We start from the raw sequence: 16889 nt of genomic DNA on the forward strand, positions 1-16889 counted from the left end.
TACTGGGGTAAATTGTTAGCGCTCAGGAACCAACGCATTTAAAAATGAAATGACATTTTACGATTATCACTGGATAATTTGAGCATTTAAAGGATTTTTTTTCTTTTTTTCCCAGTAAATATCGTCTGCTAATTGTAGAGTGGATCATTTCAGTTCCATTTCTAGGTATAAAATTCAGAATTTACAACAGACATCAGAAAAGTTGGATTTTACTACATAACACACTGGATCTAATGTGACCATCATCTGGGAATGGGCTGGATGCAATAAAATACCTTTTATGACAGACAAGCTCAAAGTCTGGACTTGTGCATTTCATATATTTCTTTTTTTTGTTGCAGTTAATGTCTTAACTAGATAGACTTTGAACCACACTTTACAGCAGTGGTGGAGTATAAGTACCATTACTCAAGTACTGTACTTAAGTAGGAATGTTGACATACTTTCATTTTATGTACAGTAAGTGTTTCCATTTTAGCTACTTTTACTTCTATATGCTGCTTATACTGTATAGTACTTTTTACACTATTTTATTTATTTGACCTTTATAATAACTAGTTACTTTTTACATTCAAAAAACTGTTTATTGATATGATGCAGTACTATGATGCTTTTACGTGCATTGTTAGTGATAGAAACAGGATAATATAATAATCTATTATTATATTATTATTATTATATTATGGCCTTATTAACAAGGCCCAGACCCCCCACTGTCACTGACTCTTATACCCACCCTGTATATATGCATTACATTAATGCACTCCTGTCTTCTGTACAGTTTTCCTATCTTTTCTTATCTTTCTTATCTTTATTTATCTATATATATATTTTTTTATTCTTGTGTGATTTTCGTGTGACTTGTATATTTTTGTGTGATTTATATATTTATCTTTTTATTTTTTTATTTTTTTGTGTGATTGTATATTCTAAGCACCATTGCACCAAGACAAATTCCTAGTATGTGTAAAAACCTACCTGGCAATAAATCTCATTCTGATTCTGATTGTGATTACTATGAAATGAGCCATTCTGCACAATGACTATTTTTGCTTTTAATACTTTATAAGTACATTTTCCGGAAACATTTTGAATTCAGGACTTTGACTGTGGTATTTCTACTTTTACTTCAGTAAAGAAATTGGGACTTCTTCCACCACTGGATTACAGTAATAGAGTAATACTGATGCTGCGCTCTGGTGCCCACAAGGTGGCGGTAAACATCGGCCATGTGTAGTTTTAATGCGCATGCGTCATGCAAAAAGAAAAACCCAAACATGTCACTTCCTGGCCCAGCGCAGGTGATTAGAAAACGTTTTGGAAACTGAAACTGTTGAAAGCCGTGACGATTTTGGCGAGATGGCTTGAGAAGAGTCACAGACAGACAGACACATAAAGAGGTGAGCAGATATATCAACTTGTTTCCTATAAGGTATAACTACAATTATTACCTACGAGTCACAAGAGGACGGCTATAAAGTCACCGGCTGGTTAGCCACGTTACATTAACGTTAGCCTCGCTCCATTCATTGATGTGCTGACAGTTGTGTTTACTTACACAAACATCGGACAGATTACGAGTTATTATTTTACCGGACTAACGTTACGTCGTTCTTCAGTCGGGCGTTAGCTGACAGTTAAACACATTGCGTTATAGCTATGGTAACGGTACTGTAACGTTAATGGTGAACAGGTTATTGTTAACTTTTCATTGTCAGTGGCTCCTTGTGATTAATTTGGCTGGTTAACGTTAACATGGCTAACTAACGTTACTCAGCTGAGGTTTCACTAGCGGGCTGGCTAACGTTAGCTAATGGTAGCTCCCTTTTGTAGTTTAGATACTAAAACGGATTATCTGTCAACAGGAGGTAAAGGATGATGATTCAGCCTGTTGATGTCCTCTAAATGTCACTATGTTACCGTTAGAAGTTAATTTATCACTGTTGATAAGACATTCATTCAAATGTTTACTATGTCTGGATTAAAAGTCCCCCACAAATCCAATTTATACAGATGTTTAACAGCTAACCGCAACACGTGTGCAATTCAACAGCTGTGCTTGAATAAGGTATTTCATAACGTTACATCATTAGATAGGTTACATATTGAGTTTGCTTTGTTCACCACCCTTATTAGACCTAAAACCAAGACAGTATGTGGCTTTGTGCACATTTCCTGCAAGTTAGATTCAGATTATAACAGTGCTTTACTGCACAGCATTAGTTTGGATTGGACAGTCTGTGGGATTGAAGTATTTTAGTATAAGCAAAAAATAATAAAGTAGTAAGTAGGGTTTCAAGACATGTGTATATACTCTCACGACATATTTCCTATACCAATAACATATATAGAGTTATCAAAGCTTTTGTGCTCCATGATTTAACAGGTACAATACTTCAGTACTTAGAAACTGTAACTATAAAATATACCTTTTAAAAAAACAAAAACTATATTGAATGTTTTTATGTTGGTATAATTTGGTAGGAAAAAAAAAAAAAACTAGAGCGGGAGAAACCATGGCCTGTGCGCAAGTGCCACTGGATGAGCAGCAGGTGACCGAGCCAGGCCCGCTGGGAAAAGAGCAAACACTGCCTGCACTGGTGAGTCATACAGGCATACACCCAAACAGCAGTCTGTGCTTCTCCAGCAATAATCTGACTTTTTATCAGAATCAAACCCTGTGCTTTCTGTTCATCATCAGCACCCTGCCAGGAAGGAGGAGCGCTGTTTTGTGCCTTACAAGTCCCCACCAGAAGATGGCTCTCCCGCTGAGGTGGAGGAGTTTTTGGAACGTGCCAAATTCATCACAGAGGACCTGGAGTGGCTGCTCGCACTGCCCCATGACAAGTTCTGGTGTCAGGTGAGGGACTGCTAACATGTAAATATCTATCTGAGCCACATCTCCCTTTCTATTCAGTAACCCACAAGGTGCGTGGCGGCTGTAAAAATTCATGTACATTGTTTATTAGGTTCAGTGAAAGCAGCTAGAATTTGTCTCTTTCCTTCTTGTAAATTCCCACTCCCTCCCTCCCTCCTCTGCTTTGGTGTGTCTCCTCCACCAGGTGGTGTTTGATGAGTCTCTGCAGCGATGCCTAGATTCATACCTGCATCTCGCTCCTCGCGGCCTCGACCTCTCCGCCCTGCCCTCCTCCCCAGCGGTGGCCGACATGCAACGCTCCGTCCACAGGACGGTCTTCTTGACCTTCCTCAGGATGGCCACACACAAAGAGTCCAAAGTAGGAGCTGTACCCACATATGCAGTCTAGGGAAGGATTAGTTATCTGCTAATCAGTAGAAATAGCAATTATAGTTTGATTTGTTAACTGTACTTGGGAGTGGCATTGACCATATTATCATATAAAGGCCTCTTGTCCTACTGTTTGACCTGTTGCCTTGTGTTTGCCTTGTGCTCCTATTCCACAGGATAACTTCATCACCCCGGCTGTGTTTGGAGAAATTATCTATGATAACTTCTTGTTCGATATTCCCAAAATTCTGGATCTATGTGTTCTCTTCGGAAAGGGCAACAGCCAGCTGCTGCATAAGATGATAGGTGAGTTGTTTAAGGTTCAGTTTAAATCATCGAGGGGTATATTGATGGGGTATATAGCCATTAGATTAAGATATGAAGTGAAGATTAGTTTTTAAATGTTTGTTACTCTTTGAAAAAAAATGTTTTTCTAGAGAACATCTTTACCCAGCAGCCATCTTACTACAGTGACCTGGATGAGACGGTGCCCACTGTGTTACAGGTAAGATATATGGTATATGGAAAGTTTATTTAAGTAAGTGAGTTGACACCTCAGCCACAAAAATAATACACTATTTAGAATAAATCTCTTTTTATGTGGGATTATTCTCACCCTCCTCATTCTCACCTTCTTTTACTCTTTGTCACTTTCAGGTGTTTGACACTATCCTGGATAAGTGTGGTCTGTACTGTGAAGGAGCCACAGCTATGGAGCCGATGAAGCTGAGCGCACACAAACAGCCCACTGCCATGACCATGAGCCAGCAGGTCAGACAAACACAAACATCAACTGTTTATCACTGCATGTGATACTAATGAACTAATAACAATGTCTAGTAAATATGTGTTGGCACAAGCACGTTCTCACATATAAACATAGTATTAGTATTTAACAGGCTGCATGGAAACATCTTGATTGCAGAGGACGACTTTCAGTTCAAGCCTCAGTGAATAAATCAGGCCCTCCTTAAAAACTAAGTTAATTAGCCTCATTAGGAATACATTTTTTAAATGTAAGAATTGCAAACTCCACCAAGACAACCTTGCAGGGAGCAGTACATTTTTAATGTCTAATATTCACTAAAATGGGCATTGATGGAAGTTGAACTGTGTGGACTGTTAAATATTCAGTTACTGGTTTACTAATCGTGACATGAAGGCTTAGTAACAATCAGTGTTTCATGTTAAAAGTTTTAACTGGAATAAGACCTTAACCAGGGTATGGCTGGTTGCGTACACAGAGAGCAATACTACTGCTTCATGTCATTAATAATATATGCGTGTTCTTCTCTGTCCTAGGAACTTGTAGACCTTATTCTGTACCTGTGTGACTCAACCACCACCATCCATGCCTTCCTGGACATTTTCCCTGCCGCCTGCTCCGGATTCCACTCCAACGGTTTCCTCAGCAGGTAAATGATGCAGTAAACTGGCAGTATAGGTTTTTTTTTTTTGTTTTTTTTTTATATATATATATACACACAAATATTTTTTATTTACAACAAGAAAGACACAGGAATGACAAATACAAATAGGAACGTAGGGTTGGATACAGGCTGACAATATATGGAATATTAAAATGGTCATGCATGGAGAAGCTGTGTGGAGTCAGGTCAAGCAAAAAAGTATTTGGGTCATTAATGTTATTTGTGATAAATACAATACAAAATAAATGGATGAATGATTAAACAAGTAAATAGAAATTAATGAGAGGGAGGACAGACAAATTGTAGTAAATCATTATGCAACAAAAGTATTCTTCACATAATAATACAAATTTTTATGGGTGTCTTTGTGTATGTATATGAATGTACATGAACATTATTTATATGAGTCTGTTGTAGCATTACCTTACCGGCAACTCAAGAGATAGTTTTTAATAGTTTTTTTTGTAGGACTGAGTTCGTTGTTACCAGTTTTGTTATAAGATTTAATCATAGTGGCAAGCTCTCTCCTGACAGACTGACCTCATTCTATGAGACCGCTGTGCCTGACCTTGAGAAGGCATTGAGGAAGAGAAACTTTGATGATAAAGGGTGAGTTTCTACTTCATTTAATACTTTTTAAAAAGGCCATAATGAAGTGCTGAACGAGATTGAGACCCACTTGCTGAATAAATGAATGACTGTGAATAATCCCACAAACCCAGCTTTAGTCTTCAGGAGGATTTGTGGAAGAGGTTGTCCCACTCCTGTCGCAAGATGGTGGAGACGGCTCACCTGCTACTGCATCATACCTGTTTACAGCCAATCCTGGAGGGGTGAGACACCCAAACTCTCAACATGAATCTTAGCACAATTAGCATTACCATACACATATGAATTTTGCCAATGTTTCTTGCCTTGCAGGGGAGAAAACATGCTGGCATTTGCAGAGGAGCTCCTTTCACATTTCACATCTTTTCTGACTGAGAAAAGGTAAAATGATGGTTAAGGTCAGAGGTCACCTCTAAAGCTCTGGGGGGGCTGGTGTTTCACTTTTATCTCTTCATGTACAATAAGAAAGTGTATGAACGGGTTTGCTGTTTTCTTTCTTTGTCCTTCCAGGTTCTTGACAGACTATGATGAGCAGTTCCCCATCGCAGACGATGTCAGCCTCCTACAACAGGCCCTCCCTGTCATGTATCCTTATCAGTCAAATTCAAGAAAAAGATGCATAAAAACTAGGGGCGTTGTTGTTTTCAATTGTGAATTGTGCTTCATGAAATGAAACATTACCACTACAATATATTTAGTATCTATCTATCTATCTATCTATCTATCTATCTATCTATCTATCTATCTATCTATCTAATTAATCAGCAACTATCCTGATTTTTTTTTTTCATTTTAAAGCAAAAATGCAAAATATTTGATGGTTTCAGTTTCTGAAAAATGAGAATGTTATGCTTTTGCTGGTCTTACATTAGAGATTATTGGGAAAGTTGGTTAGACAAAAGTTGGAGGACATGCCATGACCTCATCTTGAGCTCTGGAGTATTGCAGTGAGCCCTTTTCACTCTTTTCCTAATGTTTTTTATATTAAAGATCAATAGGCTTCAGTATTAGTTTATAGTAATGCCACACTTGTTCAGTCACTTCCTTAACCACCTACTTCCCTCAGTGATGAGACCCGGACTTCCTACCTGCTCCAGGGGGTGGAAAGTGCCTGGGACAGTGTTGGGCGACAGAAACCACAGATTCAGCACAAAGTCCCCTCAGCCGCAGCGGGGGGTGCTGCTGCTGCTTCAGCTGGCTTTGAACTTCAGGAGGCCCGAGAGCCAGGAGGAGGAGGAGAAGGAGAAGAGAGCCTGAGGGGAGCAGAGGCCATGTTGGATGTTCCCCGAATAGGAAACAATGTGAGCTCTCTAATTATTACTGCAATATGTTTTGTCTATAAAGTGAAAGAAAATGTTTAATTTCCCACTGCACAAGATGACGTCTTCAAATGTCTTGTATTGTATTTCCAACACTCCAAAAACCAAAAACATTCAGCTTACTATCATGTGTGATGGAGAAAAGCATCAGATCCTTCACATTTGAAAAGCTTTTGTTTTTATTTGATCATCAAAATAGTTGCAGGTTAATTTTGAGTTCATCTTGTAATTTGCTAATTGTTCCAGCTTTTTTTTTTTATATTTCATTATATTTTTATTGGGGTTTTTTAATTATAATAGTGGAATATTAATAACATGGATTTCATTGCAGCAGATACAGTATATTATCAAATGAACAGGCAAGTAAACAAAAACATAGTAATTTAAACGTGAATATAGAGTAGGTAGAATAATTAAAATGTATAGAAATCTTAAAGACCTTTGGCATTATTAATCACTACCAACATTTTGTTACAAGAACTCATTTTTCCATCCTGTTGTTAAAATTGACAATGTATTGTATGTATTTTATTATTTTGTGTGTGTGTGTGTGTGTGTGTGTGTGTGTGTGTCATCAGGGTGCGGTGTGTTCAGTGAGCGGGGCAGAGCTGGAGTCTTTGCTCTCATGTATCAAGGACCTGCTGCCTGATTTGGGTGAAGGCTTTCTGCTGGCCTGCCTGCAGGAGTACGACTTCAACTCTGAGCTGGTCATCAACAACATCCTGGAGGACCGCTTGGCCCCCAACCTGGACAAACTGGACCGAGCCATGCCAAGGTAACAGTGCACACTGGGATGGCCTTAATGTATAATGCCAAGCTGATATTTTGCCATGTGGCTCGTGCTGCTGAGATTCTCAAGTGGAAAGCGCTGCTCTATTGTTCAAAACAAGGTCAATTTTGTGAGTTGAGTATCAATTAATTTTTATTTATCTTGTGAGAAATCATCATAATGTACATTTCTAAACTTACAATAGTAAGACTTCATACAAACACTGCCAAAATGAGTTCTGAGAAGATTGTTTTGTGCATTATAAATAATTTATTTTGCAGAGTGACATTTTAAAATAGTTTAATAGTCTGATGAAAGATGTTATATAAAATAGAAAAAAGGAGCTTATCCTCTTATTTTAGAATGTTATTTCTTCTTTATAAATTGCTTAGTTGAGTGTTGTTGACTTATGTGTACAAATCCAGAATGTGTAGGGGTAGATGGACTGAAAATGTGGAATTTGCTGTGTTTGACCCCGTTCCTCTTCTGTCCTTTCAGGCCAGTGAAGGAGGATCTTCCAGATGTTCTGAATGTCAGATCCAACGTGTTTGATGATGACGAGTTTGACGTCTTCCGCAGGGACCAGGTGGACATGTCTCGTATCTGGAAGGGCAGGAGGTGAGCACACACAGGAGATGCTCTCTTAAAAAACAATTTAAAAGCCTTTGACTTCTTTTGATGTACCTATTTGAATAACAAAATGAGCCTTAAAGCAAAGCCAAACAGGATGTACAGATGACACTAACTCTTTTTGTTATACTTCCCTTACAAACTCAGCCTGTCTGAGGTCAAATATAACGTTGCCGTGTTTTCTTACTCTTGCAGGAAAGGTGAGGGCGCCCGAGAGATGCTGAACGACAAGCAGCACATAGCGGAGCAGAGAGCTCGTTATCAGGCCTACGAGACGGTGGTGGACGAGGTCATCATTGAACCCGGTGAGAGTGCAGCCACCTACGGCCTGGACGACTACGACGACGAGTACGACGACACCTACGACATGAACCAAGTGGGAGCTAATGACCTGGATGGAGACAGCTTACTGAACAGAAGGTAAATCACAAAGTTGCATTTTTGGTGTCAGTCTTTTTTGGTCACGACAGAGTGGAGGACACAGCGAAGCAGAATTAGAAAAACACATTTTACTTTTGACAGATGGCTTTCTAAGTTTTGAATATGTCTCAGTCAGTGTACTTTTTTCAGTTTCACTTTGTGTTTTCCTGCAGGCCTTTCACGGTCCCACAGGTACTGAGGAAAGCTAACAAACCAGAGGAGGACGAGGAGGGTGAAGATGAAGAGGAGGAAGATCCTATACCGGTAAAAATGGCAGATCCAACATCACAGAATTTTTTTTTTTTTTACCCATTTAGAAAAGTTTTGCTGTAAAACTTTAGTTTTATTTATTATTTTACCAGTGTTGCAGTGCAAATTCTGACCATATTATACACAATATTCTTTTAAGTGCAGAATAATTTTTTTTCTAATTTCTTAATTTCGTAATGTTTCTTGGCTTTAAAAAATTTTAACTACAATGTAATGTCACTACATCTGCATGTTGCTTTCTCATGTGACTTTCTAACCATTTCTTTGTATGTGAATTCATTTTATTTCAGAACAATGTAAACAGGGACCAGTTTGTGCAGGACCCAGCTCTGCTGAGGGAGAGGGCTGAGGCTAGAAGAGCTACCATGCAGCAAAGGAAAGGGTAAAGTCAATATTCACTTTGCTGTCACTCTGTCCAGCTGTTTCCATCCAAGAAGTTTCTTCATGAAAAAAAGATATTTCTTCCATTTAAAATGTACGACATAAATACAACTCTGTATCAAATGATGAAAGCTGAATGGAAATTGGAATGATCTGTCCGTTATACGGTGTGTGTGTATGTATGTGTGTACATACATAAGATAATTATTTCAGTGCTTCATGTTAATTTGTAAAGACAAACCTTTGACTTCTCTTCCTCCCCGTCCAGTTTCCGACCAGCGCCACGTCCCAGTAACGTGGTGGGCCAACCTAAAGGCCAAGGACAAACCACAGAGACATTCCTAGACAGACGCAAAAAGGAGGCAAACAAGAGCCGCGTGTCAAACCACAACCGCCGCTCCATGGCCGACCGCAAAAGGAACAAAGGCATGATCCCCTCCTGACCCGCGTGATCACGACCTGCTGCTGGAACCAAACAGACTGATGGTAGGAGGGAGGGACGGCAGGAAGGTGGCTGAGGTGTGGGTCAATGAAGGGAAAGAAAAACTGGGGATAGTTGTTATTCTGGGTTAAAGGTTGTGAATTTGGTGCCCACAATTTGTCCCCACAATCACACCGTAGCACCAAAGTTGCCGTCTTTGCTCAAAAAGAAAGCCAGGGTTTTTAGTTGTTGACTGATGAAGTTGAGAGGTTGCATTAGTTTACTCACTTTCTTTGGCATGGCCATATTTTGGCCCTTTGTGATCAGAAGCTGCCAAGCAGCTTGTTGTTTGAGACTCTGAACATCTACTTTTAGTGTTTGAGCCTGAAAGACATTCAGGTCTTTGGCCCAAATGATTTATTTTATAGCTCATTAGAAACCAAAGTCCTGAGTGTGAGCCAGAGACTGAGGACAAAGAATGAGACTTTATTTTTGCCAAGTAACAAATCAGTTTATTAAGATCCAGAGTGATCGATCTTTGACATCATCATCATCATGAACTAGACAGCATAGGAATAAAAGGAAGCAACATCCAGCGTTTTGGAGAGACTGCAGTTCGTTCTGTAGCTGGAAGAACAATTATTGACACGGTGAACAAGTCTGGACATCAGTGGCAGACTGTGTTGCTCTTAATACTCGTCCTGTATGAGTAGCTCGTGCGACGGCTGCTTGCATGTAATGTTTGAGTGCATGCATGTGATGACATCCACCGAGTTCACACCACTGTTGTCCAGCCTTCGTAAGAACATAACAAATAAGTCTAGAAAAAGAAATCGACACTATGACCATCTCATAATGATGCTGTTGTGTTTGTGTTTGGAAGCACGCGCTGTACAGAGAGGCCTCATGTCTCTCAGACGAGCTGCTGGGAGACCTCCGACATGTTGCCATGCACACACTATTTTCTATAAAGAGAACAGATCTATCGGAGCATTTTGTAACAAAAAAAGCACATGTAAATGCTTTTTGGAGTTGACATTGCAAAAAAACATAAAATAAATACAATAATACTATGTTTTTGACATCCTTTGAGCTTGAGTCATCACTGACAAAATGAAGATCAAGTGGATTTAACTTGGATTTCACAGTAGCTACAGCTGTACGTCTGAGGAATAAGAGGATGTGTTTTTCACATGGTATATGAGATGAACTTCTGTCAGAAAGCATTAGAGCAGAACTGATTTTGACTTCTTCAAACAGACCTACTAAAAGGATGGAAGCAGTTAAAAATGATCACAGAAGGAAGAAAGCGTCTACAAAATGTTGACCAACCTACCTGTTTAACATCTCTATCACTAATGATTTAAAACAATTCAGCTGCAACTAAATTAGCTACTTTAACATTCACAACTCAAGTTTTAAAGTACAATTCAGGAAGTGTGTTTGTGGTTTGAGTTTCTCTCACACTGCAGTTTAGTCATAAGGCATATTAAAGGACAAGTGCAAACATTTTTTTCCACGTCTGTACCGACTGTAGCACAGTTACTTCTGGACTACAACTACAGAACCTCTATGACTAACATTTAATAGCAAAGTATGAGTTTGGACACAAGATGAAATCAGTCACATTTAAATGGTCAGTTAGTCCACTCGGATGGGTAGGTCACTGACATCACTGGCACCTAAAGTCGATCCATACGTCCATGCTTAAAACCATAAAGCATTGAATGTCCATGCAAAAACGACTGACTCGCGAATACTCGCTCTTGTTATCCGTGTTTGCCCATTTAAAATCTGAACGTGTTTGTGTGAAGAGTCACATATTCACTGCTGTATATCACACATACAAACAAATATTTCCACAGTTGTACAGTAACATGATCCCAGGAAGAGGTACTGTCCACACACAACAGTACAGGTGCAGTACTTCATAGTATTGGGTTTAACACTACCACTGTATGTCTGTGAGACCTGCTGCACCCACCGGAAGGTCAGGCATCAAAATTGGACTGCTCCACAGTCCAGACGGCCAGCCAGCTGCTGTGAGAAGTTTGTATTTGCTCCCACAATCCATTGCTGGAAGGAGGAAGATTGAGGTCAGTTTAAAAAAAACGGCTACTGGAGTGTTGCCGAGGAAGAGATGAGACTGAATCCCAGAGCCGCTGCTTCTGCGGTCAGGTGACTGTTAGCTGTCTTTGCAGACGCTGCCTGGAGAGGGTTAGACAGGAGAGACAGACATTTAAATCTAAAGCTGATACGATAAATCGGCTACTAGATTTAGAAATTATATTTTTGATAATTGATTTCTATTATTATTATTATTTAAGTATTTTTATTGGAATCATACAAAGGCAGACAGCCAATCAACAATTTATTAAAATGCCAGATATTCCCTGGTTCCCTTCCTCTTAGTCCTCTATGATGTGAAATTAAATGTGTTTGGATCTTAAACTGGTCTGACAGTATCCAACATTACTATTTCAATTTCAAGGTATTCCCCTGGTTAAATAATTAATTAAGAAATAAAAAAGCAAAGGCAGAGGGTCATGTGAGGTTCAGGCTTTGATCAGCAAATTCTTTGTACAAATGAGTGTCTACTGCAGGGAAACTATTTTAACAGTTGATGTATAATTTAAAAAACTCCAACAGGATTGAAATTTTAATCTTTTCAGAAGCCACTCTTTTTCCTGCCGGGCAGCTTTAGCCATTAAACACAAAAATAAAAACTATTAAAACTAAAGCCGGTGGAAGTGTACTGTTGCATTCCCGTGCAATAGTGCCACTGTAATGAACATCACTCTCAAAAAAGGTCCAGTGTGTATCATTTAGTGATCTAAATGTTTATCTGTTGGCAGAAACTGAATATGATATAAATGTAGGATTTTATTAGTGTATGCATTGAATTGAACACCCCCTAAAAATCTTGTTTTTGCTGACCTCCGGTAGTGTGCAGTAGTGTACAGGTGTCCTCCAGGACACTGTGACATCCTTAGTGGGTGTTGTTACAGGTGCAAAAGAGCAATCTGACCACACCGCTCAGAAATGTTGGTGAAAACTGAACCAGAGAGCTGTGAAACACTCTCTAAAAACTTGCATGTGTGTGATGCTGTGATGTAAACTCACTGAGGATGCTGCGTTTGCAGAGGGGACAGGTGTGCTGCAGCAGCAACCAGGGGTCGACGCAATCTCTGTGATACTCATGAAGACACGGCAGCACTCGCAAACACTGGGGCAACCACACAACAACAGCTCATATTAAAGCACTATAGAATCTTGCACTTAGTCTATATACCTCTGTAACTTTAACATAAAATATATAGCCTAAATCAGGGAGTGTAGGAGTGTTGGCTGACCTGGTTGTTGTTGAACGGTTCTAGACAGACCGCACAGTTGTCCGTCTCTGCGGGCCACGGTTTGGGCTGACGATACATTTTGGTCTTCAGGGACGACATTCTCTTCAGGATGACCTGTTTAGGAAGCAGCTGAGGAATACAACACAGCATGATGTAAACATGTTATGCTGTTTTTGTTTGTTTTGTTTTCTCCTCACAGAAGATATGATCTGTTAAGATACATGCAACATTTATTTTGCTTATTTACTATTAAACTTTACTGCACTGAAACCAAAGAATAACCTATGATAACAGCAGTAAAGACATCTGAGTACCTCCAGGTTGTCATTGAGCTGGTGGTCCTGGTACTGCCAGCGAGCCTGAACGATGACTCCAGTGCTGAGGATCAGAGCCACCAGGAGGACGGTGTCCCACAGCTGCTGCAGGTACTTCTATGGACAAACAGAGACATTACTTTATTACATTATTAATACTCTCAATCAGTCTGTAACAGACGACAACTCACAAAATGGCTCCGGTAATAGAGAAGAGGAGAAAATGCAAATGAGCTGCTGATTATGCAGCAGACAGCAAATTGTATTTTTACAATGTGATATCTTTATTATTGTAATAGCAATTGTACTATAATAAAGTAAACACCATCAAATGACTAAAATCAAATAATAATGAATGTTTTGTATAGTTATAGCTCAAAGGGTTATTTTGAGAGGAGTGGGCTGCAGAGGTCTGGTAAGCTCACAGTTTATCAGACTTCATACAGTGTTGTTCACATAGGCAGTAGCACTCCTCAACACATGTAAAAACACTGATGTGTGAAATCAGTGGAAGTCTTACAGCAGGTTTAAGAAAACATGTTAACAGGGCTGATGGTGTGTTCGTTCTGCTCCCCCACCTGGACCTGAGAGTTGGTCTCTCCCGTGCAGATGACCCCCTGCCACTCTCCGTAGCGACCTCCTCTCGATCGACCGCAGCTGGACCACAGCGTGAGCGTGGCTCCCTGCCCGAACACACAGCAGCATGCGCTCACTGTCAGCTCAGCCTGTCATCTGTTCACTCACCACTGGAGGGTGCTAACAACTGAGAAAAACACTGTCAGCTGATACATTGAGGAGCTCACCAGGTTGTCCTGAAGAATCGTCTTGTATGTGATTTTTGCTGTGGCTTGAAGACCCCTGTAGAGAGAGAGAGAGAGAGCTGCCATTTAGTGCAAATAAAGATCCTCCGTCACTATGTTTACACACTAACCTGATTACTGTGAACCAGATTAAGGCAACAGTACGTTTACATGTTGTCTTTATTCGATAATGAGATTCATGAACCAAAGGGTTGTGTGATGGACTACAGGGAACATTTTGCCGGAAGTTGGTGGTGTTTATTCCAGAGTTGTTAACAGGGAAGCTTTTTTTTTTTTTCATCCTATGCAACAAACAGTATAAAATGAACAAGTTTATCATCTCATACAGGAAATATCAGATCAAAGAATAAAGAAACAAGACTAAGAATGTGTCTAAATAAAGCAGACCTTCAACTAAATAAAGCAGACCTCCAACAAAAAGTATTGAGGTTCAGTACACAGTTGGAACATGTTTAGATTTTGCTTTATGGTCATGTAGATTACTGATATGCAGGTCAAACCACTGCATTATTTCCGCTAACAGCCACAAACTGAGGAAGCATGTGACTCATCTGATTAATAAAACCGTATCCTGTTGCTTTTTATCAGTCTTATGAGGGAAAGGTTCATGTTCGCAGTATCTGTAATAAATACGGTGTTTTGTACCTGAGCAGAGCTCCAATCAGCTTGGTGACATTTTCAGACGTCTGGATCACAATGATGGGCTTGGACAGCACCTGAGACAGATCCATCTACAACAGCAAGAGGCAGATTTGTGATCGTAAACATGACCCAGACAAAGTGTCTCTTAAGCTTAAATTCTCAGCTTAGACCTCAGGTCCAGGAAATAGGGTCCAGGTTGGAGATTGAGTCTATGCAGATTTACCTCACTGACACTGTTTTGGTTGAGAGCCAGGATGATCAGCGCAGACGCTCCGAGGACCAAGGCTCGCTTCATCTTTAAAAGAGAGGATGCATGTTTAGTTTGCTCTATCAGTCCATAACAGTGTGAACAAAATCCACTACAGATTTAGAGTTAAGTTGAACCCCTTACTTTATTGACCATTGCATCAGCGAAGGACTCCTGGTTTCCCGTGGAGGCTTTGCTGTCGTCCATCTCCACAGGCACCACCCCGATCCATACCTCCTGCTCTTTGGCATTGTCCTCATCTTTTCCTCCGCTCTCCTGAGTCTCCTGATCCTGAACCTGAGGACAGAAAGCAGGCTGAACATCCCTGGGTGGAAATTCTGATACTGTCTTTAAACATAAACTGGCCATGCAACTGGCTGTGGGTGGGTGTTGACATGCACCTCAAAGTTTCCCCTGCAGATGCACTAGTGATGCTGCCTTGTTCATGGGCTCCTCGGCAGTGGTAGACTGAAAAATCACTGTATTTTATAAATGTATTATAGCTCACATTCCTGTTTACTTCCTACTGTAAATCAGGATTTTACTTTTTACTAAATATTTAAACTTCACCTAATCATTGTTAACAATGGTTATATCATGTTGGTTTCTGTGCTCTCTGGTAAATTTTACATTATTATTGAATTATATTCATTACTAAAAAAATATCTATTAAAGACAAGAATCGTTAGTTGCAGCACCGGTTCTCTCTTACAGTGTCATCTCTCCCGGTATTCACCCATATTTGCCATGTTATTAACGGTCCAAAACAACAACCATGCAATATAGCAATACATGACTCACCAGGACCAGCTCTCCCTCCAGCTCCTGTCGGTCCTCGTCCCGGTGCTCGGAGCTCTTGCTGCCCTTGCTGGACTCCACCACCTCCCCTTGCAGCAGAGCGCTGACACCGGGCCGCTGCTCCAGAAAAACCTCCACCCGAGCGACCTGCTCCGCCGCGACGAGCAGCAAGAGGACCGGTAACATTACCCAGAGACAGCACCAGCAGCGAACTGAAACCATGGCTCGAACAACAACAGAGAGAAAATACAACTGAAAACTGCAATAAATACACAAACCTGGTCAATTGTTACCAATCATTTTGGAAAAGCTGCTAGCGTTTTGTTGTTCGCCAGTTAGCTAGACCCCTCGGCGAATGTAAACAAGCGAAGGTAGCTTCCGGCTACGACCGGAAGAAGCGGGAGAATTGTTATCTTGGTGTATAAACCTGCTTAACGGTAGGGGCTTTGGGATGCTTTTCCACAAATTCAGTCCAAAATCGAGTTGTTTTAGTTAAATATATACAGGACTGAAATAATAAAGGAGATAAAATTCGCTTTTCTTCCGTTGCAGCTTTTTCACCGTTTAGTTTTTATACAATCAGAGAGGAATGTGGCAGCTCGAGAGAGTCCTCTCCCATACTTCCTTCTTCGCTTTAAAGCCACGACTCAAACACGTTACTAATACAGCTACAGTGATGTATTGAGCCTTCAGACCGATCCTTTACTTCTGTTCACACGAGGAGTAATAATGTTCATTGTCATAGTCCGATCATTTGAGTAAGTGAGCGAAAAATTAAGCGACTGTACACGTTTTACACTTGCTCAGTGTGACAACATCATGTCGCCTAATACTGAGACACTTTCACTGTGTGAAATGTAAAGAGTAGCAGTAGTATCTGATGTGAATAACTCAAACACTGAGTAAAACGAAAAAACTGTTTTAATTCTTCCTGTTGTATGTACGCATGTGTAAGATTTTCAGATTAACACCAAAGATCCTTTTTTAAAAAGATGCATCACTCACTAGTCACTGACTCACTACCTTTGTTGTCAAATGTAATATATATATATATATAATTAACTTTATTAATGCACTAGTAGGACTTAGCAATAAATCAATAATATTGTTTATCGACTTTCAGCCAAATTAAGTCTAAGTTAATAATTGCAAGATTTTCAGTGCTTTGATCAGTATGATTGTTTTATATGTGATTTTACACACATTTGATTTACATAT

At 40.0% G+C, this 16889-nt stretch overlaps 2 protein-coding genes across 6 annotated transcripts; one reads left to right on the forward strand and one right to left on the reverse strand.

Annotated features, from left to right (window-relative positions):
• The first annotated feature begins 1274 nt into the window (after positions 1 to 1274).
• On the forward strand, positions 1275 to 10578 carry ascc2 (activating signal cointegrator 1 complex subunit 2). Of its 2 annotated transcripts, none has more exons than XM_051421886.1 (19): positions 1275 to 1400; positions 2485 to 2600; positions 2702 to 2860; positions 3063 to 3236; positions 3424 to 3553; positions 3685 to 3752; positions 3905 to 4018; positions 4550 to 4662; positions 5212 to 5286; positions 5406 to 5510; positions 5599 to 5667; positions 5797 to 5871; positions 6353 to 6587; positions 7184 to 7380; positions 7873 to 7992; positions 8200 to 8424; positions 8598 to 8688; positions 8985 to 9076; positions 9344 to 10578. In XM_051421886.1, exons 2-19 carry the CDS (start codon positions 2517 to 2519, stop codon positions 9516 to 9518), a joined length of 2301 nt encoding a protein of 766 aa, XP_051277846.1. In that variant the 5' UTR covers positions 1275 to 1400; positions 2485 to 2516; the 3' UTR covers positions 9519 to 10578. The 2 variants fall into 2 exon arrangements, with proteins under 2 accessions (XP_051277846.1, XP_051277845.1); XM_051421885.1 differs by having other exon boundaries at positions 1276 to 1401; positions 2487 to 2600; positions 5400 to 5510.
• On the reverse strand, positions 9982 to 16616 carry rnf215 (ring finger protein 215). 4 transcript variants are annotated; one of them, XM_051421889.1, is made up of 10 exons: positions 15675 to 16609; positions 15018 to 15170; positions 14850 to 14921; positions 14630 to 14715; positions 13967 to 14021; positions 13742 to 13846; positions 13164 to 13277; positions 12850 to 12978; positions 12620 to 12722; positions 9982 to 11704 (listed from the first exon to the last, which is right to left on the reverse strand). In XM_051421889.1, exons 1-10 carry the CDS (start codon positions 15891 to 15893, stop codon positions 11682 to 11684), a joined length of 1059 nt encoding a protein of 352 aa, XP_051277849.1. In that variant the 5' UTR covers positions 15894 to 16609; the 3' UTR covers positions 9982 to 11681. The 4 variants fall into 4 exon arrangements, with proteins under 4 accessions (XP_051277849.1, XP_051277848.1, XP_051277851.1 ...); XM_051421888.1 differs by having other exon boundaries at positions 13164 to 13280; positions 15675 to 16606; XM_051421891.1 differs by lacking the exons at positions 9982 to 11704; positions 12620 to 12722 and having other exon boundaries at positions 13967 to 14265; positions 15675 to 16616.
• Positions 16617 to 16889: the final 273 nt, after the last annotated feature.

Source organism: Dicentrarchus labrax, unplaced genomic scaffold (genome assembly GCF_905237075.1).
Source record: "Dicentrarchus labrax unplaced genomic scaffold, dlabrax2021, whole genome shotgun sequence".
NCBI classification, from domain to species: Eukaryota; Metazoa; Chordata; class Actinopteri; family Moronidae; genus Dicentrarchus; species Dicentrarchus labrax.